Source organism: Podarcis melisellensis (assembly GCF_964234715.1).
Source record: "Podarcis melisellensis genome assembly, chromosome: Z".
Taxonomy (NCBI): domain Eukaryota; kingdom Metazoa; phylum Chordata; class Lepidosauria; order Squamata; family Lacertidae; genus Podarcis; species Podarcis melisellensis.
In genome coordinates, this window is record NC_138547.1 from 24986372 (window position 1) to 25008747 (window position 22376).

General features: G+C 42.8%; 1 protein-coding gene across 1 annotated transcript in view; it reads left to right on the forward strand.

Moving 5' to 3' along the window:
* AMMECR1 (AMMECR nuclear protein 1) overlaps positions 1-22376 on the forward strand; it is a 128744-nt gene that overhangs the window by 85320 nt on the left and 21048 nt on the right. The window contains exon 4 of the mRNA XM_081897430.1: positions 19485-19599. Within this exon, the coding sequence (XP_081753556.1) occupies positions 19485-19599 (115 nt within the window). The remainder of the gene's footprint in view (positions 1-19484; positions 19600-22376) is intronic.

Consider the following 22376-nt stretch of genomic DNA (forward strand, 5'->3'; position numbering starts at 1 on the left):
AAGTCCAAACAGATCAAATCTATACAGTATGCGCATTTGAAAATCAGCATTATGTGTAGCAATAGACTCCTTGCATTTGGAGTGTGCCTACCAAAAATGATTTGAAGGCTTTTGGGCAAACAGTTCATAGCAGTCATTGCCAGGCAACAGTCTTGTCAGATGATGGCAGGCACTGGGCACTTCCTCGTTGTATTAAATACATTCTTCATGTTTTTCCTACTAACCGTCTCCAGTCAGTGGAAAGATAATTTGACTCACTACCCAGGGAGGTATGCCCATCCTTCTTTATTGTGACTTGTTCTATGGGAGAATATGAATAGAATAATTTATTTGGGAAGAATGTGGTTAACAGGAAGATTCCTTAAAAGCTGATCCCCTGTAGTTCAAGGGAGCTGGGTTTCCTTTCCCTTTCCTGCCTCCATGTAAAATCTTGATGCCTTTTGCATTCTCCACTGTATAAAAGAAACTAAAATTTCCCAGGCTCGTGGAAATGTATTACACTTTGCCTTTCAACTCTGTTTCAGTTTTTGAATTGCAGTTTCCTTTCCTCACATGCACACCCTTCCAGGGTCGGTTGCCCCAAACATGCCTTTTCCTCTTAATGAAATGAAAATTTGCTTATTTTTGCATTAATATGTTTGAAATATCTGTGCACAAGTTCAAGGGCAACTTTCATGACTTAAACTGGGGGTTCCCAAACTGTGGTCCTTGGACCAGCAGTGTTCAGTGAGCATCAAGCTGCGGTTGCACAGTGTGACTCTGAAGAACAGCAGGACCAGGAGCTGCTCAATTGTTCTCATCACTTGAGAACCCCACTGGCTTCCTCCTCTCCTTTGTGGAGGATGTGGAGGACACGGGTGTTGCTCTCTCTTCGCTGGGGATGAAGGGAAAGAAGGAAGCCAGCGTCTGTTGCTCCTGTGGAAAGCCTTTGCTAGTTCCACCCACCCTTTGAGATTTGCAGTCATATTAGGTTTAAAAGGAAAGTGGGGAGATGTCTCCCAACTACACATACAAATCCCTCAGTAAATTCCTCTCGTTTCTGTTCTATGCATACTTTCCTTCTAAGGTTTGTCAGTTCTATTCAGGAAATGTAACCAGTTTCCTGTTCAGTAGTTAAGATTGGAGTATCAGAACAATTTGTTTTCTAACAGATAAGAAAGGAGTGTGTACATACAATAGTACCTTTCTGTCTGTCAAGCATGTAGGCTTCCGGCATTTTAGTGCTAATTAGCAAAACAACAACAACAATCAAAGAAACAACCCCTGTTTCATAGGCTGGCTTATTTAAAAGTGCTGAAATACAGGTATTGTTTCCTGTTCAGCATGTGTACCCCTTGACTTTTATAATATTGGCTGTGCAACTAATGTCTGAAAAATTATTTTCTTGTGTCTGATATTTGGTGCATGTTAGCCACTCTGCTTTCTTGTACCTCTGCACCAGTCTTCCCCAACCTGCTGGCCTCCAGATGTTTTGAACTGCAACTCACAGCCTGCAACAGCATGGCCAATGCCAGTCGATGATGGCAGTTGTGGTCCAAAGCATCTGAGGGGCACCAGGTTGGGGAAGGCTGCTCCTCACTGTTGTTCCTGTATTTCCCATTTTAAGTGTCTTGCCTGTTATCCATGTTACATTGAGGGAAAGTGATTTCTTAACTTGCCATATATTATTTTTGTGAGAAAAATGCTAAGCTGTACTTGGCTTGTCCATGAATTGCAGCAGGATGACAGAGCAGCAGGTAGGCAACGTAGACAGGCAAGCAACCAGTGTAGCTTTTGTGGGGGGAGGCGGAAGAGCTGCAGCAGAACAGGTAGGGCAGGGAAGTCCCTTAGCAATCAGTGTGTTCTGCTTCCACTGTGCTCTGGACACAAACACCACCATTTCAGCCTCAGCAGCCTCGCAGGCCTAGAAAGCGACGATGAAGCAAGGCAGTTGCTGGTAAGCTGCCCTGGTAGACTAGTGGCCTCAGGGGCAAAGAGGAGGTAACTGGAAGTGGGTGGGCAGATCAGCACAGGGTGAGCTTTGCAGGCTTTCCCACTCTCCTTTTATCACTGCCACCACTGGTTACAGAAGACAGGAGGGGGAAAATGCAGCCATCTTTCTCTGGCTCCCAATGGTAGACACAGTGGCAGCAGGTTAAGAGAGGGAAAGCTTGCAAAGGCTACTCCACTCTGGTCCAGCGCTTTCCCTTTCAGTCCACCCTCTGGGGAAAAGGGAAGAAAGGTTTCAGGAAATACGTGTGGGCCAGAGGGTGCATTTGGAGTGTTGTGTGAGGGAAGAGGATTTGGGGTGAGATGTGTGGGGAGGGGGCATAAAATAATGTGTTCTTGGATAGAAAGAGAGGGAGGAAAAAATGTGAGGGTAGAATATGTGCTCATGGGGGAGAGGTGAGGTTATGTGTGGTGGTGGGGGGGGAGGGATGTTCTGGGTAGAGAAAGAAGGATAGTAGGGGAAGGTCCTTTTACAGGAAGAGAAGGGTAGAGACAGCGATGTGGGAGAAAGAAATGTTAGTTGGTTACGAGAGGAGGGGACTGATGGATATGGAGCAAGAGCAAAGATGCTGTTAGGTAGTGAGAAAGTGATATGGGGGTGGGGAGATGCTTGGGTTCGAAGGACACTGAGGGTCACTGAGGAGTAGAATTGCAATGGGGTGATCAGTGCATGACAAGATTTTACAAGCTTTTCCATACTCCTCATTTCAATCTTTGGTGTTGCGATTTGGGCAACTCATGTGATTGAAAGGTGGGTTGCCTTGTCCACTTGTGGGAGCTAAAAATGTTTCCCACCACTGGTCTGAGGGTTTGTAGTTCAGGGAATGTGTGGGGGAGGTGGTTTGGGGAGTCATGGACTATAGGTAGTGTTGGTGAGCAATGCAAGCAGTGGTATAGCTCTCTCTCTCTCTCTCTCTCTCTCTCTCTCTCTCTCTCTCTCTCTCTCTCTCTCTGTGTGTGTGTGTCTGTATCTGTTTGTCTGTCTCTTGTAGGTTTGATTTTATAGAACAAAAAACGCTATTGCTGACTTACTAACAGCATTATTTGTACATTATTATTTGCCTTTCTACAAAGGTGGTGTAGTCATAATTTAAATCCTCAGTCAGCAGTGCTTATTTCAATGTTTACCGATAAATAATGAATTTGTGCTGAGCACCTTCACATTTCAATGATAATTGTGGTGAACCTGCACCGTTTAGATTTCAGGGTATGTGATATTATCATAGGTATTTTCATAGGTTGCTCATAGGTTGTATCTTGGTCGTAATTCTGGTGCTTTGCTCTCTTAATCAACTCTGATTTTCCAGACAAGCAATCCTCGTTTTGTGTGGGGCAGAGTGCATGTAAGCCCATTCTGCCCCCACCCTGTCCTGCCCCTTTTCATGACATCTTTATGACATTTTGGGGCTACTTCCGGGTTTGCACATGTGCACAATCGTGTGTCATTTGAACACACCTAAATGGGTTGTTGCCTGTACAGTGGTACCTCAGAACTCAAACATCCATTCCGGAAGACCGTTCGACTTCCGAAATGTTTGAGTTCCAAGGCGTGGCTTCCGATTGGCCAACAACTAGGTTTTTGCACCGCGGAAGCCACATTGGACGTTCATGTTCCGAGGAATGTTCGAAAACCAGAGCACTTAATTCCGGATTCCCTGTGTTCGGAAGCCAAAATGTTCGAGAACGGAGCCGTTCAAGTTCCGAGGTACCACTGTATTGGTTTGCAGTGGGTGATTCTCTTCTTAGCCTTCCTTAGTCTTACTCCTGTGTGACATGGCTAAAGACTTCAAAAATAGTATGATTTCACATGCTTCCTGAACAGTATAAAGCATAAAAGAGCTTTCCTAAAATGTAAACTGTTAGCACTTTACATAGTTCAGGGTCTTACTGGAGCCTATTATTAGGAAATTATTTCTACTATTTTTGAAAACATAATGCACAATCAAAAAGCTCTGGAATTATAACCCTAAATATTGACCATCTGGCATGTGCAATCATATTGATGTAGAAATAATGAGATATGAGATAATAATCAAACTGAGTAGTTCTGCTTTGGCCTGCTGATTTGATTCTTTTGGGTACACTGCAGTAATATATTCCAACTTTTCAATACCAGTTGCTATGAACAATACAGAAAAACATTTCCTCCTGCTGCAGAACTGGCTGTTTTTCTCACTTCTGTATTGCTTTCTAATATTAGTTCACATAGCCCCTATGGGACTGATTGGGGGTCCACACATACAGGCTTTGTTGAGTCCAAAGCTACATCCTGTGCATATGCATCCTAATTTAAGCACCCCTTCAGTCCTTAGCCCTTTGGTTATGCTCTGAATTTTATTCAGGTGACATTGGCCTGTATCCCATCTTGTGTCTCCACTACTGCAAGGGCTCAGAAATGCTAATGATTAAGCAGTATATAAGTGTCTTAAATAAACAAGCAAAATAGACTTTTTAGAGCTGTGCAACAGAGGAATCCAACGCAGTATTTATCAATTCACCCCACATACGTGGGGGACCTGTTGGGATGATCTGCCAGCAGAGATTTACAGACTCAAAAGGATGCTGCCAAGATGGCGTTGAGAAAGGTCTTCTTGGCTGAGCTCCACAATCTGTTTTAATTATTTAATTGGGGTTTGTTTGTTTGCTTTTTATGTGATAGTGCTGTTGCTGGCTCAGCAGCTATCTAATTTATCAGGGGCTAGGACCTTTTCAGTGTTGTTTTGTTCTCTGAGGAGCCAAGAATCATTAACCAGGTTTAAAGGGAGTTCAGCAACTGCAGGTCTTCTGCCCCTTTGGTGTTCTTGCTGTTTAGTCTTTACAGGTTTTAAACTTTATTCTAAGGACTCAAAAGGGATGCTCCAAGGGATTTTCTAGTTGGTAGATCTGGTGATTGTCCTGAGGCCCTTGACTTGCTATGGAATTTTGAGATTCAGAGGACTATAGATATAATTGTTTCTGAGCATACTCTCTGATCCAGTGGAGCACGTTCAGCTGCCTGGTGTACTTGGGAGTTACATGTGAGGAAACAAGTTAAGGACGGTTTCGAGTGCAGTTAGTGCAGGGGTTTTTAACCTGGTTCCTACCGCCCACTACTGGGCGTTTCAGGATTCTAGGTGGGCGGTAGGGGGCTCTATGGCACAAGCTGAATCCTCCTTCCATCGAACACTGGTGGGCGGTAAGGAAATTTTACCATCAAGAAAGATGCATTAGTGGGCGCTAGGTGTAAAAAGGTTGACTACCCCTGAGTTAGTGCAACAATGACTGGACATATGCTAGAGCATGATGGTGAAAGCAGTGAAGAGGGCCTGCTTTGGTGCATCCTCGAGAAACGGCCCAGAAGAACTTCAGGGTGGTCCATTAGCTGTTGACACCTACAGTATATCAGCGGATGGAGTCTGGGACACCCCAGAGACCCTCCATGTTAAGCACTTTGAGGACAAAGACAGTCTTCTCTTTAGCAAGCTAGATGCCGTGACTGATGCAGTCCCAGAAGAGATTTCCAGTGCCCCATCAAACCATGTTCTGTGGGATCAGTTTCAGTTTTTGCAACCTGATTACATTGACATGGTGCTTGCATGCACCTAACGATGTGCCCTCTTCATCCTTCCTCTTCTTGGCTGATTAAAACTAGCTGGGGTGAAGCATGACTGGCTGAATTCAGGGGATGGTACTGCCCACCTTGAAGAAGATGATATTGTGGCCACTCCTGGAAAAAACCCATCCAGCACTGAATGGTACTGAACAACTACCATCCTATTGCAAATACCCCTTTTGGGGCAAGGTACTTGAGAGGGCTGTGTCACAGCTGCAGGCATTCTTAGTGGGAACTGGGTTCAGACTTTGCCTGTGATACATAATATAAGTGCCTTTGCAAATCAACATGTACCAAATTGCAGTGTAAATTGCACCTGAATTAACAGTCGTGAAACTTTCAAAAGCTACTTCTGGCATGTAAGCCCTAAACTAGAAATGATGCAGACTCAGATCGTGTTGAAAACATATTTTTTTTTAAAAAAAGAATTTAAGTGTTATGCAATTAAGGAGTGCTAAATTCTCTCTCTCTCTCTGCCCACTGCTTATCACCCCAGGTGCTTGTCTCACTTTCAGTGTCAAGAACCTGATTGAGAAAAGGCATAGAGGATAGAGGTAATCTGTGGATTCAGCACCATTTCCCTATATGTTCCTTTGCTCTTAAAATCAACCTTGTCCCCTGCTTCATCCATGATTGCAGTATGTTTGTACTTATCAGAATAGGTCAGCCAAAATTATGACTCCATGTGTCTTGGAAATAGTTCCTGTGTCTAGTGCATCAGGCTAAGGCCAAGGAAAGCATGTAGACTAGCGAAATAAAGATGGGAGTGCAAGAAAAAATAAGGGGGAAGTTACCCATTACCTTAATGAAGTCCCCAACTCTTTGGAGACCTTCCCTCAAACACAGTATCAATATTCAGCAGATAACTTGGTAAAGCTCAAATGGGCCAGCTGAGCTTATACACGTGCCCCTTTCTCTGGCAGCTCACTTAAGTGCCCCACTCCCCCTGATATTCCTCTTCTGCTTGTGGTTTGGCCTGGACAGTCCCCCATCAGGTTGGAGTGCAGCATGTTCTGTGGAATTTCGGAGACCAAGTGCATTTACTGCTTCTGTGAAACCACTGTGCATTAGGGATTGTCTGAGCTTGGATGCTCCCCCAGCAACGACTTTGCAGGCTGCTGAAATAGTTGTCTTCCAATGCAGGCAGTGGCCAGAAATATTGCTCCAGTACCACTTTTCTCAAACTCTCAGGGTGGCTCTGTGTGTGCTGAAGTAGCCTTTCTAGGGATGGTGTCACGTGCTGGGTCTGTTGCCCACTGTATCTATGTAACTGCCTGCCAGATTCATTTGCAGGAATTTGTAGACCACTTTTCAGCAACTGCTTCTAAAAAAAGCAATTCTATAAAACCTATTAAAATTGCACATTAAAATTTGCCACAGAGAACAGCCATTGGAACAGCAGGAAACCAACCTTGGGGGGGGGGGGCTGACTTCCAAAAGCAGAACAAAATAATGTCATCTTTACTTGCTTCCAGAATGCCTTGAGAGAGGGAGTCAAATGAACAGCTCACAGAGGAGTGTTTCAGAGCTCCGCTGGCCACTGGAAAAGACCAGCATGCCTTCCTCATATGATGAAATTTGAACCAAGGCATCACTGACAGATCTTAAGCTTGGACTGGGGATACCCCATCAATTGACATAGGTACCCTCTTGTCTGTGTCTGGTGTTGCAACTTCATGCCCCAGCATACGAATCACCTTCTATGCTAGGAAAGGAGACAGCTTGTGCCTTATCTTAGATCCTGAGCTATTTTATCTGAGAATGTTGTATATTGTTTGAACGTTTATTTTGTGTACACTCAATAGAAAAGATTTGTTGTACTTAAAGCAAGATAAAGATAGAGGCAACCAAACAGCCCACACTTTTCAAAGCTGCTTCTCAAACCGTGCTGTTCTCAGACTGCTAGAGTCTTGGCAGGTGAGGCACATTCTATTGCATAAGACCTGTGTTGAGGGGCCTCAAGCTCTCAGGTCCTTGGAACTCCTCCCCTCAACTCTTTGCAGGCTGCAATCTCTTCATACAGTCCTTAAGGCATCTCTAGCTGGCCCTCAGACCTCACCATGGGTCACCCCCACTTGCTGGCCCTGCTTCACATCCCTAGTGTTTTGCCTGGCTGATTCTGCCTCATGCTTGTCTGGATGGTGGATAGAGAAGTGAGTTGCAGTGTCTGAGACGAGTGAAAGGTTACATGATAGAAGTTTATGAAATTATGCATGGCCTGGAGCAAGCGGATAGAGAAAAGTTTTTCTTCCGTTCTCTTAGCGCTGGAACACATGGACATCCAATGAAGCTGAATGCTGGAAGATGCAGGACAGTTAAAATAAAGTACTTCTTCATGCAATGAAGAATTAGACTACCGAACTTGTTGCCACAGGCGGCACCAACCCAGATGGCTTTAAAAGAGGACAGGGCTATCAGTGGCTACTACCCATGACAGCTATGCTCTACCTCCACAGTTTGAGGCAGTAATGTGTCTGAATACCAGTTGCTAGAAACCACCAGAGAGGAGAATGCTCTTGTGTCCAGGTCCTGCTTTCATGTTTCCCATAGGCATCTGGTTGGCCACTGTGAGAATAGGATGCTGGACTGGATGGGCCGCTGGCCTGATCCAGCAGGCTTTTTTTATGTCTGTAAGTATAGGGACGTGGGTGGCGCTGTGGGTTAAACCACAGATCCTAGGACTTGCCAATCAGAAGGTCGGCAGTTCGACGCAGGTGAGCTCCCGTTGCTCAGTCCCTGCTCCTGCCAACCTAGCAGTTTGAAAGCATGCCAAAGTGCAAGTAGATAAATAGGTACCGCTCCGGCAGGAAGGTAAACGGCATTTCCGTGTGCTGCTCTGGTTCGCCAGAAGCGGCTTAGTCATACTGGCCACATGACCCGGAAGCTGTATGCCAGCGAGATGAGCGCCACAACCCCAGAGTCGGTCACGACTCGACCTAATGGTCAAGGGTCCCTTTCTCCTCTTTTAACTCAGTCCCTCCATTTGCCACAAACTCTCCCAGGACTCTTCAATTTGTCAGCTTCATAACTTTGGTGTATAAGAACTTTCTCCCTTGAGTGAAAGCAAAACAACATAAAATAAGCACAGCATAAAATGTCTAGGATGCTGGGGATGCAGATTCTAAACAATGTATTGGAAACTAGTAAATGCCTTTAAAACTTTTGAGAGGACTGAAAAAGGATCTCATGGAGAATTTCTTTTCACTCCTGTTCTTACCCAGGGCAAATATCCAGTTCTCTGTTGTACCATATCAGTTCCGTGTGCTTTTTTATTTCTGTCCTCTGGTATGACCTCTGTCTCAGCTGGCAGCCTGTGTGATCTTAAAGCATTTTCCGGTTCAAAATAACAATACATAGGAAATTCAAGTGTGGTTTTTTTATTTCCTTTCCTGCCTTCAGCCAGTGTTCAGGATGTACACATAATTCACAGGTCTGGATTTAGGGCAGGGGTTGTTTTGCTGTCTAGTCTCAAGCATAGACACTGGCTATGTTGGCACATCACGTCTTGTGCTTGTGCTGAAAAGAAAGAACTGCTTGTTGCATCTTCTGGACCCATAATTGTTGTTAACATGAACCACAGTTAGTTTTGGCAAACCAGTATCAAAAGCCATAGTTTGGAGTTGGATTGTTTGAACCTAACCATAGTTAATATTAACCACAGTTCATCACTCCCCATAATACAAAAACCTGTTGTTACCAAACCAAAAAGCTTTTCAGACAACCCCTGGCAGCATAATAAGTGTGAGTGCATGAGACCAAGGCTTATTGCAGCTCATTCCTGCTCACACAAGTTGCACTACACCGTGGTTTAACATGATGTGTGAAAGCAATATCTGTGTATGTGTTAATGTACATATATAAATCCTTCATGTCTTAGTTTTTGAGGATGCATGCAGCAGAGCTATTTCTCACCATCAACTTAGATTTTGGATTTCAAGTTTTCTTCTCAAAGATGGGCAGGGGACTGCCTGAAAATGATTTCTCTCAAGCTTCTTTACAAAAACTGGAATGAGAATTTTGCCTGTTCTCTCAAGAGCAGTATTTCTCTTTATACTATCAGATGAAAGAAGCTGTTGGTTTGGCTGCTCTTTTGATAAAGCTAAATTATGCTTATTGCTGCTGGGGTTTCACTAGGAAAATATTGATTGTCAGTATAACAAGAATTCCCTCGCTGCCTGTTAGTGGCCTCAGCCAGCTAAAACCTGGCAATGGAAAAATCAATAGATGTTAACAAACTCCCTCTGTCTCTAAATTAATGTCTATCTTCATAATTCTCCTGGTTCCTGTCAAGGGAAATCCCAGGGAATAGATGATCCATGGTGACTGTTTTGGAATAAGGGACAGATTTCAGGGAAAGCCCCACCACACCACACATTCCTTCGCCCTGAGTCAAAGATCTGGGTAAACCATGACCCATCTCAAGTTTCATTTGCTTCCAGTTGGCTCTTCTATTTGCAGTGCCAGCACACACACACACACACACACACACACACACCCATGATGGAGGACATGGGATGCGCTGGTAAATATTCAGTGCAGAATTTTGCTGGGAAATGCTTAGCGGTATCAGCAGCTGCGTGTGGGATTTCTCTTTTTTGTCTGGCCATCCACAAAGAAGCTGTGCCAGGACATTATGAATCCCCTTAGCTTAGCTTCTCTGGGACATTTATAAATTTAACAAAACTAAAACTGTAAAGCTATACCTGAACTGTATCACTTTAAGTGTAAGTGGGGGATTTGCACATTCAAATGCTGTCACATGTTGGGTGGGTGAGTTTCTTGCATATAAAAAAACCCTAACCCATCCACAAGAAGGGTTTGGTTTGTCCTAAGATAAGACTTCCATTTTCTGAAGGATGCCTTCTTCCCTTTAATTGCTTCTTTGTCTCTGCTATTTAACCATCTGGCCTCATCTTCACCCTGGTGGTAGTTTTCTTGATGAGCAGTAGACCACATAGGTGAGCTTTTAATAGTATGCTTTTGAACAACCCCAAGCACTCTGGTGAGACTATTTTCTTGAATTGGCCTTTCAGCTTCTTTCTTGCCAGTATCAATACCAATACCAGTACCAATACCAAAGTCTCTTCTGAAGCCAAATATGATTCTGTTTGATTGACTTGGCCATTGGCCACTTACATATACAGTTGTACCTTGGTTTTCGAACAGCTTAGTTCTTAAAAGTTTGGCTCCTGAACGCCGCAAATCCGGAAGTGACTGTTCAGGTTTGTGAACTATTTTTGGAAGCCGAACGTCTGACAGGGCTTTCACAGCTTCCAATTGGCTGCAGGAGCTTCCTGCAGCCAATCAGAAGCCGCACTTTGGTTTTCAAACGTTTCAGAAGTCAAATGGACTTCAGGAACAGATTCCATTCGACTTCCAAGGTACGATTGTATGTTGAATTTGATCCCAATTTATTCAGCAACACTTGCATCTTGAACCAGGTCCTGGGCAGCACTTAAGATCAAGATCATGGTTGGCTCCATGAAAAGTGTTTTAGGGTACAGTCATTTAAGGTATCTAGAAATCTTAACTTTGTCCTAACTGGAACAGTAACGTACCCATTCTATCTAAGGATACTTGAAATAACCCACCACTACAGCATTTTCTCTTTTGAATGCCTCCTTGATTTCATTTTCCATCTCAAGATTGCTCTGGCCATTTTGGTCAGGGGGACAATTGTGTCCCTCTAGTACTGAATTGCTCATGGGACCCAGTTTCACTTCCCACTGTTATGAAGTCTGCCGCTTTGGGGATTTCTAGCTCATTGGGCAAGATGTCTTCTTTGTTTCTCACATACATTCTCTTGTAATCAATACAGGAGCCCTGTATTATAGGTAAGTATTATATCCATGAGTGTGAGGGACTGAGGCCAAGATAGAATCTAAGGCCAATTAATTTGTGGCTGAAGTAGGAATCATACTAAGGAATTTCTGATTCACTGTTAATTCTCTTAATCCTGATTCTCCACCAATTCACAGCCATAAAAACATCACTTGACTTTTCCTCGCTCTAAGAGTGGGACTAGTTTTACTTTAATGGTTCCCTCTGAAACTGGATTGAAGCTGCTTGCTATTGAACTCTTGGGGCATGGCAATATTTTGCATAGCTTGTGTTATAAAAAGGGAATGGGTGTGGGGAAGCAAGTAAAAAAGCAGGCAGGGAAGCCCTGACTCGTGAGTTCTATTCTTGGCTGTGTCACTGACTCATTGCAATCAGTTTGCTGAAATGTAATGTTGGACTTGCCCTCTGGCTGTTAAAAATAAAGTGGGGAAAGCTCTCTTTTTAGAGCTTTGCCACCACTCTGTAAATACTTTTGTCTGCTGTCAAACTGAAAAAATCCTAGTCGACTGACCATATTGAGTTTTAACTTTGGGTAATTAAATGGATTAAAATTCATTTGAAAAATGATAGTTCTAAGGAAAACAAACAAACTTTGTTTTTCAGCTGATGCACACACATGTAGCAGTAGGCATTCCCTCTTCTTCATTGGCGAAGGAGGGCTTTCTCTCTTTACATTTTTTATAAATACTTGCATTTTTTTTAAAAAAAGCAACAACGGAATCCTTATTAAATCAGGAGTGTCTTTTTGTCAATCAAAATTATTTAATTGGTTTAATACACCTGATTAATCAATCAGACACTACTGCTCTACTTATAAGTCTTGCCCTCACTCAGTAGCTTACTTAACTAGACTGCTTTGTGGAAGCTGTGTTGCCCAGGTGAAGGCAGCTGGTTTTCAGTCCAAATTCAGTAAACCAGTTTAGTATTTGCACAAAATCTATATCATCAGTAAGGTTGGAAGAAAAGAAAGCTCTCCACAAGTATCAGCCCTACTTACGTATCTACATGCAGGTCCCGCTATCTGCCTGCTCACTATCTGAAAATTCACTTATCCACATTTAAAGAATTATGCACAAACCTTGCTATATGTTCTTCAGATTCACTTATCCAAACAGCCGACTTCCTTACTTCCTTTTTTTTTAAAGTAATATTTATTAAGAATTTAAAGATTACAAAAAGAAAAAAGAAAAGTTAAACAAAGCAAAACAATACAATACAATACATGAAAAACGAAAAACACTACTTATCTTGACAAAACAGAAACAAAAAATAGAAACAATTAAAAACACAACACATCCAATATTTCCATATCTTTCATTTATTTGTTTCAATGACCTCCTCACACCTCCCTTTTTTGTATTCTAGTTCAGTTAGCTATTTCAGCAAATCCTTTCCATCTTTCTCAATTTTTGTCCTATAATTTATCTTAACACAATCTAACCTTACTTTTTTCCCCTTTGGCCCATTAACAATCTATTTTTACTTAATTCTTTATAACATTTCTGCTAAAGCCACATAACTTCATTCCAGCATCCTTCTAACATTCATTAATTTTACAGTGTTTCTGTAAATAGTCTTTAAATTTTTTTCCAGTCTTCTTCCACCGACTCTTCTCCCTGGTCTCGGATTCTGCCAGTCATTTCCGCCAGTTCCCCTTACTTACTTGTTTGTTTCTGCAGTTCTTGTTGGCAGCAGCCATTTTCGGGCAGAAAATGCTCCTTCGGGGAGCAAGATTGGATACATCAGAGAGCAGCAGAGTTCAGACAAATCCATTAGGGTTGGGTTTTGTTTTTGTTTGGCTTTGTCTTTCTTTTGTTGATTGCCTGCAGTCATTTCAGGAAGAAACCATGAAGAGAGTGGGGGAAAGCGTGTGGACAAATCCTGCATTATAAATATTTCTATAGGAAATAATGGAAATCATTGACTCGTTATGCAAATACACTCTCCCAACAAACGATTTCCAGGAAACACATTGTGTTCGATAAACAGGACCTGCGTATCACTAAATTATTAGAAGACATCAACTATTCTTTTCAATTTTCCAACTACTGTCCATGACACTGTCTAGAATTACCTTTCCAAATCCACAATCATAGTTTTCTCTGGTATATTCCAACCTACTCAATCCCACCCCCAGTTTGCTTCCCCAGACAAGTTATTTTTTAAAAGCCATAGTATTGCCAAGCATTGCATGCATCTCTTTTCTGGTATGCCATCTTGAGGGTGTTTTGGTGTTTGTTTTTTTTAGATATTTATCACACATCTAAAATTAGGTGATGAACATTTAGCATCCTTTGCCTTTGTTCTATAATGTTCAGAACACATTTTGAATTCCTGACAAATGCCTCTCTCATGCTGTTGCTGATGCTCAATTAAAATTTATAAATAATTTATAAATAAATAACTGGGACTTGCAACAAAATGTGGAGTTTTCCTGATCAGGATTCCAAACACTTCACTCAATTTCATTCTCTTTCCCCTGGCTTGTGGTGTTCCTTCCTCTTAGAGGGTTTTTTTTAAAACAACAACAACAAAAACCACCACCAAAGATGTTTTGAACTTCTCCAAAGCATGATGTTTCCCCAAGGCTGCTAAAACTTCTGCCCCTCTTGCGCATGGGTGGTGTGGTGTCTCTTTGGCTATGTGAGTGGCACTTAACAGTCTGAGCATTAGAAATAGAGATGGTTGTGGTGGTGATGGCAGTGATGATGGCAGTGATTCACTCCAATCGTGTTTTGCCGAAATGTCTTCTGTTAGCAAAGAGAGCAGAAGCTGTCACTCACCCTCACTTGGGTGTGAAACTTTCCTTATGGTATTGCCGGCATACATCTTTGTGGGCACTTAAAAAAAAATGCTTCACTCATGCCAGCTTCTACTCAGTTGTTAGTAGTGTCATGCCTCTTCCTGCCTTCTGCTCCAGGCAGCAAAGCCATGCCACTCGCACTCCTCCCCAATGGTTTTGGGCAAGTGCTCCACTACTGGCTTTGCACTGGAAAGTAGTACTAATTTGGAGTACACTTCTCAGATCTATACAGTGGATGCTAGTATCACTGGGTTGTATACCACTGTATTGACCATTTGTTTTGTGGGGTAGCTTTCTAATTTTCATTTACCTTTATGTTTCTTAAAGCCTTACTCAGGCAGCCACATGCCTCCAAGCCCTGAAATGAGAGACAGCTGCTATCTCAAAACTTTTTGTTCGCATTTGGCAGGATCCCAAAATGGTGGTGGGGAACTGGTTTTGGTATGCAGCGCTGGGTTGGAGGTATGTCCTGAACTGAGAACAGTATGTCACTGATGTATATTGGTGGCATGAAACACCATTTGCGTATCGTTTTCATAACTGAGGTCATGCTGTTATTTATGCAGTCCCTAAAAGTGTACTATTATGCTTAGTACTCGTAATCTGAAATCATTGCCACCAAAAGCACAGGGTTGTAGCCGTTATTCCCAGAGTTAGTCAAATTAGACTAACAACGGGTCTGCTGAAATCATAATTAAAGTTGTAGGTGGATCATTGTAGTACATGCCTATGAAATGTCATGATTTCAAAAAGTGAGACCTTAAGCAGCAGTCAATCTTAACTATAGTTTATTGAAACAAGCCATCTTCATAAACCACAGTTTGAAGTTGAACTGCGGTTAGCAAGAACAGAAGGGAGTCTGTAAGCCTATGGCTCACCCATAGTTCACTCATAATGCTAAGCCATAGTTCAGTATTGTGTCTGAACGTAGTTGTTATAGTTCAGTATTGTGTCTGAACGTAGTTGTTATTGCTTTAACAATATTGTTAAAGTTGTTATTGTAACTGGGATGAATATTGTTAAAGTTGTTATTGTAACTGGGATGAAGTGCTGCTATCGCACCCAGGTCCTGCTTGTGGGCTTCCCACAACCACCTGGTTAGCCACCTATTAATCCTAAAATGGGGGACGCAGGTGGCGCTGTGGGTTAAAGCCTCAGCGCCTAGGACTTGCCGATCGAAAGGTCGGCGGTTCGAATCCCTGCGGCGGGGTGCGCTCCCGCTGCTCGGTCCCAGCGCCTGCCAACCTAGCAGTTCGAAAGCACCTCCGGGTGCAAGTAGATAAATAGGGACCGCTTACCAGCGGGAAGGTAAACGGCGTTTCCGTGTGCGGCTCTGGCTCGCCAGAGCAGCGATGTCACGCTGGCCACGTGACCCGGAAGTGTCTTCGGACAGCGCTGGCCCCTGGCCTCTTAAGTGAGATGGGCGCACAACCCCAGAGTCTGTCAAGACTGGCCTGTACGGGCAGGGGTACCTTTACCTTTACCTAATCCTAAAATAGGTGCTGTCCTGTAGATTGTGGACCGAGATGACTACTTATGCATTTTGCAGACTATCTTAAATATCACATGTCAAAAGCTATCCATTTGGACTTTCTCTCATTGTTTGGAAGCCCTCAGAAACCAAAAGGTTTTTAAAACCATTTTGGCATTTTCACTGCTAAGGGTAAATCTTAAAATTAGAAAGGAACAGGTATGTTAGCATAATCTTTGACCAGGCAAAGTATTGCAGTTTGTAGTTAACACACAACCACATTGCAAATCCAAATAAATATAAAGCTATTACTGTATTGTGGGGGGTTGGACTAGATAACCCTCAGAGTCCCTTTCAGCTTTTCATTTCTGTCATTCTATTTATTTATATTAATATTATAAGTTAATAGCTCAGTCTTATCTGGATTTACTTAGATTAGAAGGAGTTCGCACTGTGTTCAGTCGGTCTTAGTGCGTTTTCAGGATTTCATCCTAAAAGTATTACTTGGAAATGTTAGAAAGCACAATTGTTGCTTTGATGACATTTTGATTCAGCTCCCTTCCTCCTCACACCGGATGCTGTGAAGTGGAGTTGTGGCCACACAAGGGAAGATGAATCCCAAAGTGATGACCAAGGTCCCCTTCAGATTGTCATTGTGTTGCAGGAGGGTGACAGAAAAATGCACTAGAAAGTGTGGGGAAACAATCAGTTGGCAAGTCATATAACCTCTGTGCAAGCAAATCTGGATGAATGCTCAATAACCAGGTTGCCAGGAAGCAAACCTTGTGAACAGAAATTTCAGTTGGCACCAAGCTGGCCTTTTCTTGCTGGTGGTCTTACTTGAATAAAGGTGATACAGTTGGCCCAGCAGCCCTTGTTCCTCTGACTGGCAGCAGAGGCCAGAGTGTGCTTTCCCTCAACTTTCACAATCCCCAGGCAACTGCAGTTGGCAGGAGAAGAGAGTTCTTCATCTTGGGGGCGACGGGGTAGAAAGAGGAGCAAGCTACTTGCAGCTGCTGCTTCTCTGATGGATGGGTCCAGGCTAGCGTTCCCTCGCTGTCATGTTCTTCCTGGGATAGTTTCATTTAAATCTCTGTCATTTAAATTCAGCAAAGAAATTTCTTCATCTTTCTCTGCCTGTGCCCCTGCATGTGTTGTCCCATAACATTGTTTTGTCTTCCTGTAGTAATGGCTGACCACTCAGTTCAAACAGAACAAATGTTCCTGCAGCAAAATGTACACCTCTGAATTGTCCCAAGAAACTCACTGTCCTTTCAGCTCTTTTGCTGATGGCCAATTATCTAAAGCAAACATGTAATTTACCATAGACAAAGGTTTCTACCCCAGAGAGATGTGGAAAAAACTCCACCAAACTGCATTTTGTTTAGTCCAGACGGATCTGTGGTTACTTCACAGGCATTTCTGTGCTTCGGGAGCCTTGCTTTGTTACATTTTTGGTCACAGCTGTTAACAATGCTGTGGAGTTTATAATGTGGCTCATACCCAGGGAGGATTGCCCTGTGGAGAGCCCTGTGGTTTGCATCCAGCTGATTAGCACAGCTTCAACTTAATCAGAGTGCTTTTGTACTCCAGTGCAGCTAGAAGCCACTGAGGCAACAGGTAAAAAAAGAGCTAGGATCCTATTTGCACATGGCTGATCACAGTTTTGTAAAGTGGTGGTGGTGAACCACTTAATGCAAGATGAGATTTTGTGCTTCAAGATGCAGAGGGAGGAACAAGCTGTATCAGCAGAGTGGGATTGGGGTTTCACTCAGTGGTTTATCGCTGGTGAAACTGCTACCACTCCTGGGTCCCTCTGCTAGCAACACTCGCTGGAGGAAGTCACTAGCAGACGAACTCAGGAGTGGTGGTGGTTTCACCAGCGATATACTGCTGAATGAAGCCGACATCAGGGTCTGCTCCTCATACTGCTCCTGGGCAATATATTGATATACAGTGGTACCTCAGGTTAAGTACTTAATTCATTCTGGAGGTCCATACTTAACCTGCAACTGTTCTTAACCTGAAGCACCACTTTAGCTAATGGGGCCTCCTGCTGCTGCTGCGCCGCCGGAGCCCGATTTTTGTTCTCATCCTGTAGCAAAGTTCTTAACCTGAAGCACTATTTCTGGGTTAGCGGAGTCTGTAACCTGAAGCATATGTAACCCGAAGCGTATGTAACCTGAGGTACCACTGTATAGCCCAGGCCTAGTGCTTATGTGGTCAGCTGCTATGTGGGATATAATGTCACACTCTATGGGTGTCTTTAGGAAATAAATGTAATAAATCAATAACATCAAATGTTGAAGTGCAGTATAACTGGTTATCAAGTATGGATACAGTATTGCACATTATGACAGTTTTTTATGTTCAGAGGCTAGCTGTTGTAATCAACATCACAATTTTCAAAGAAATATTTGGAGCAAACTTCCACCCCTAGGTATAAGTGAGCACACATACAGATTTTCTCTGCTCTTCAGTTTTGTGCACTTGCCTCTTCCAAATATTGTACTCCGATGTTCTTTCAAATATTGTTTGAAATGTATTGTCATTAACGATTTCTCTCCAGTTTATCCCAGTTCTTCATTTAAATCTGTGATGTGTCATACTTTGTACTCTCTAGTAGGAATATGGAGCAGTTGCGGATTATCTCAAGTTCACAACCTTCTCACTGACTAACCATTTCTCTGTTCCTCAAAACGCCTTGTGCTCCAGAGCTGCAATACATGCCATTTGTTCTCTGCATACTGAAATAATTCTGATATCAAACTTGCACATCTATGTGACATATTTATCCTTAAAATATTAATCATTTACATCTAAAAGGTTTGTCAGTTCTGGACTTTGGTTAGTGCGGAGAGCTGTTTCCATAATGTTTTTCTCCCATTTGGAGCATGGTCTCGTACACTTGCAGGGGATGAATTGCTTGATCCATGGGTTGCTTCGCTCTTGTTTAAGCTAACTGGGTGCTAGAATCAGAGTGGTTCAGGTCCACTTGGCCATGGAACTCACTGGGTGGCCTTGGGTTGGTCAGTGGCCTGGTTTACACGTAGCATAGCACTGTGGTTTAGTGCTACATGCACAAGCTACAACGAGCTCAAAGCTGAGATTGCAGATTACAGCATAATCTGGTTAGTTAAATCAATTTCATAACCCATGGTTTGAAATTGGTTTGTCTGCAAACTGATCAGAGTTTGTTTCTCTGTTCATAACTACAAACCAGGATTTGTGTAAAGTAAAACTAAACTCTGTAGAAGTCCTTCTGCGAGAGGAAGAGAAGACTTTGTTTAGGCTCAGTCCAGCTTGTGCACATAGCACTAAACAATGGTTTAGTGCAGGGCTGGGGGCCTGTGGCCCTTCCGATGTTATTAGACTCTAACCCTCATCAGTCCCACCCAGCTGACATCCAGGGGTATTGGGAGTTTTAGTCCAGCAACATCTGGAGGGCTGGAAGTTCCCCATTCTTGCTTGAAGGTTATGTGTGAACTTGGCCAGTTTCACTTGGCCTAATATAACTTGCAGTGTTCTTCTAAAGATACAGCTGGCAAGGAGGGAGAGAACTATTATCCACCCACCATGAATTCCTTGAAGGAAAGGTGATAAATGTGACAAATAACTAAACATGTGGTGGAAAGAACAGTTTTAGTGTCCAGAAGCTTTCCATTTACTGCTGATAATTTATTATTAAGGCTAAAAATATGTTCAGCTGTGCCATTTCAGTGCACATTTCTGTTTACAATAAGGTGCATCACAATCATCCCCCCCCCTTTTTCTTTTTTCTTTCACAGTGCCCTTAAAGATAGCCGATTTCCCCCAATGACGAGGGATGAGCTGCCACGGCTTTTCTGCTCAGTGTCTCTACTTACTAATTTTGAAGATGTCTGTGATTACTTGGACTGGGAGGTAAGGATTCTCAATCTTTTTTTTCTCTCTGTGAAAAGAGTTGCTGCTTTGTTGAGCACAATTTCTCTGTCTTTGTTAAAACAAAATACGACTAGAATACTTTAGCATAGTCGCTTAGTACTGTCGTCCTTCATTAGAGTTTGTTTTGCACTGCACTAGGGTAAACATGCACAGAGGAGATGGTTATAGACCTCTACTTAATCAAAGTAAACATATGATGCTCTTCTGGAACAGTGTGTCGCCTGGCAAATAAACTTTCAACATTGCATTTAACTACAAGCACACAGAATTTCAATTTTTTCTTTTGACCAACCTTCGCTCAGATCATACCTAGTCACAGTGCTATCTCAGAGGCCCATTTCTCACTGAGACAGTATATATTTGTCTGGACAGTAGATTGCAGGTGAGGCCCATTTGATGGGATGCTTCTCCTTACAAGAAAATAACTCACACTTAATATAAATAGTTATCAGGACAGATGGTTTTAAAGTATCCTTCCCAACATGATTGTTTTGTGTGAGTAGGAATCATTCCTGCCATGTGAAGTACTCCAGCCCAGGCACAGTGAGAACTAGGCCTAAGGAAGAAGTTTTGAGTAACTGAAATGAGAGCATCCTTGGACAAACACGGTGCAGGCCACACAGGAAGAACTACATAAATGTGCTTTTCTCTCTTTTATTCCATAAATGTTATGGACGTGGCAGCACCTAAGTGAGCATTTGCCATTTAAAAACTGCATGTGGTTCTTTGTAGAACATGAAAGCTTGCAGGACAAGAGCATTTTTGGGATTTTTTACATCTCCTCATTGCAACAGCCAATTTATATAGGGTGCCTAGATAGGTTTCTGAAAATCATGTCACTTGCAACAATAATGGGCTCCTCGTGGTAATTGCAGAGTGCTACATAAAATTACAGCATTTTGCTTTAATATGCCTCAGATGAGTTCTAATGTAGGGTTTTGAGTGTTCCTGATTAAGTGACCATTAATGTTTCTTTTTCCCCTCTGTCATGCAGGTTTAAAATGTGTAATATCTGCCATGGTTGCTTTCACTGATAAGGCTGTAAATTACCTTTAGGGTTAGCCTTAGACAGAGTCACTTATACAACGCGGAAGAGGAGGAGAATGCACTTCACAGATGGAAAGGGCTTCTGATTGCCTGGGCCTTTTTTATACCCCTTTTTGTTCTTGTTTTTTTTTAAAAAAACAAAACCAAAAAAACACCACCACCACCCTTGAATGTCAATATTCAGGCACAGCCTGATCTTTGTGGATGTATCTACAATGAGAAAAGGTTCCTCTCCCCTCTAGAAATTCTACTGGCTGTTTTATAAGCTGCAAAAATAGATATGGAGTTCTTGGTTGTATCATGGTTTCAGATATTAATAACTATAATGATCCTTTGCATGCAACTTCGCAGACTGCCAGTTGGCTGCTTCGTGTGAATAACTTGTTGCTATTAACTGCAGTTCATTTAATTTTTGCGCTCAGATAAAAATGTACAAAATTTCAATGAAAGTAATTAGTAGCAGAAAACTGGATATGGGTATGCTTAGAAACTACCTTTGTGACGTTCAGATAGCTAACATTTTAGAGCAATTGAGCTGTGAACGATGTAGTAAAGTACAGTAAAGTACTCTGTGAAGAGCATTAAGTTCTCTAAAGATGCACTTGAGGTTTCCTAATAGTCACAATATGGTTTCAGGTCTCTTCAAAGCAGCTATTACATTCTGAAGCTAGCATTTAAATAAGCAAAAGGATACACAATTAAGACCAGTTCTTAGTGTCAAGTTTGGACTCTCTTGTTCATTCTAGTAGATTGCCAAATGCCCGTCCATTAATATAATCAAGTAACTGAATGTCTTCTGGTTTCAAGGGGCCGCAGAGCAAAGTCCCATAGGGTTTCACAGATTACTGTGTAGCGCGCGCACACACACAAAAACCCCAACAACCTTCAGGTGACCATGTTCATATGTAGCTCTAAGCCAAAATATGGCTTAATGGAACAAGCAAACATGTTGGGGTCCTGCTGTTTCGCTTAGTGTTATGTCTGAACCTAGGCTGCCGACACACCACAAACAGTAGTCAAAGGTTTGTTCTGTAGCTTGCCACTCACGTGTTTGGGGAGGTAAACCATGAGCAAACCTGCGGCTTAGCTCACAGCAGGGCTGGAGGAGGAGCAAAGTGGCCTCTTCTCTGTTGGACCCGCACATTTGCTTGTTCATGCTAAGCCATGGTTTGGCTTAGTGTTCAGTGTGAACTGGACCAGTTTGATCTGCAGTCCACAAGAGGCAGCGATGGCCACCAACTTGGATGGCTTTAAAGGAGAATTAGAGAGGTTCCTACAAGAGAGAGGTTATTAGGTTGCTAGCCATGATGGCTATACCTTGCCTCCACAGTCAGATGTAGTAATGCTTCAGAAAACCAGTGGCTGGAAACTGCAGAAGGAGAGTGCTGTTCTGCTCAAGTCCTACTTGTGGGCTTCCCACGGGGGCATCTGGTTGGCCACTGTGAGAACAGGGTACTGGACTAGATGGGCCACTGTCCTCATCCAACAGGGCTCTTTTTACATTCTTAAGTGCTGAAAACTGTCTAAATTCTTACTGTTTTGTTGGGGAGGGGGCAGGTAGTCAGGAAACTTAGGGCCGAGCTGCACATTACCTTGGCAAATCTGTACTCAGAAAATTATTCCTTCTCCCTTAGAAGTGCTCTCTCTGAAACCCCCATTTTCACCCACACAAGTTTCTTCCATTCTCTGAGCTTAGCTGATGGGGAGGA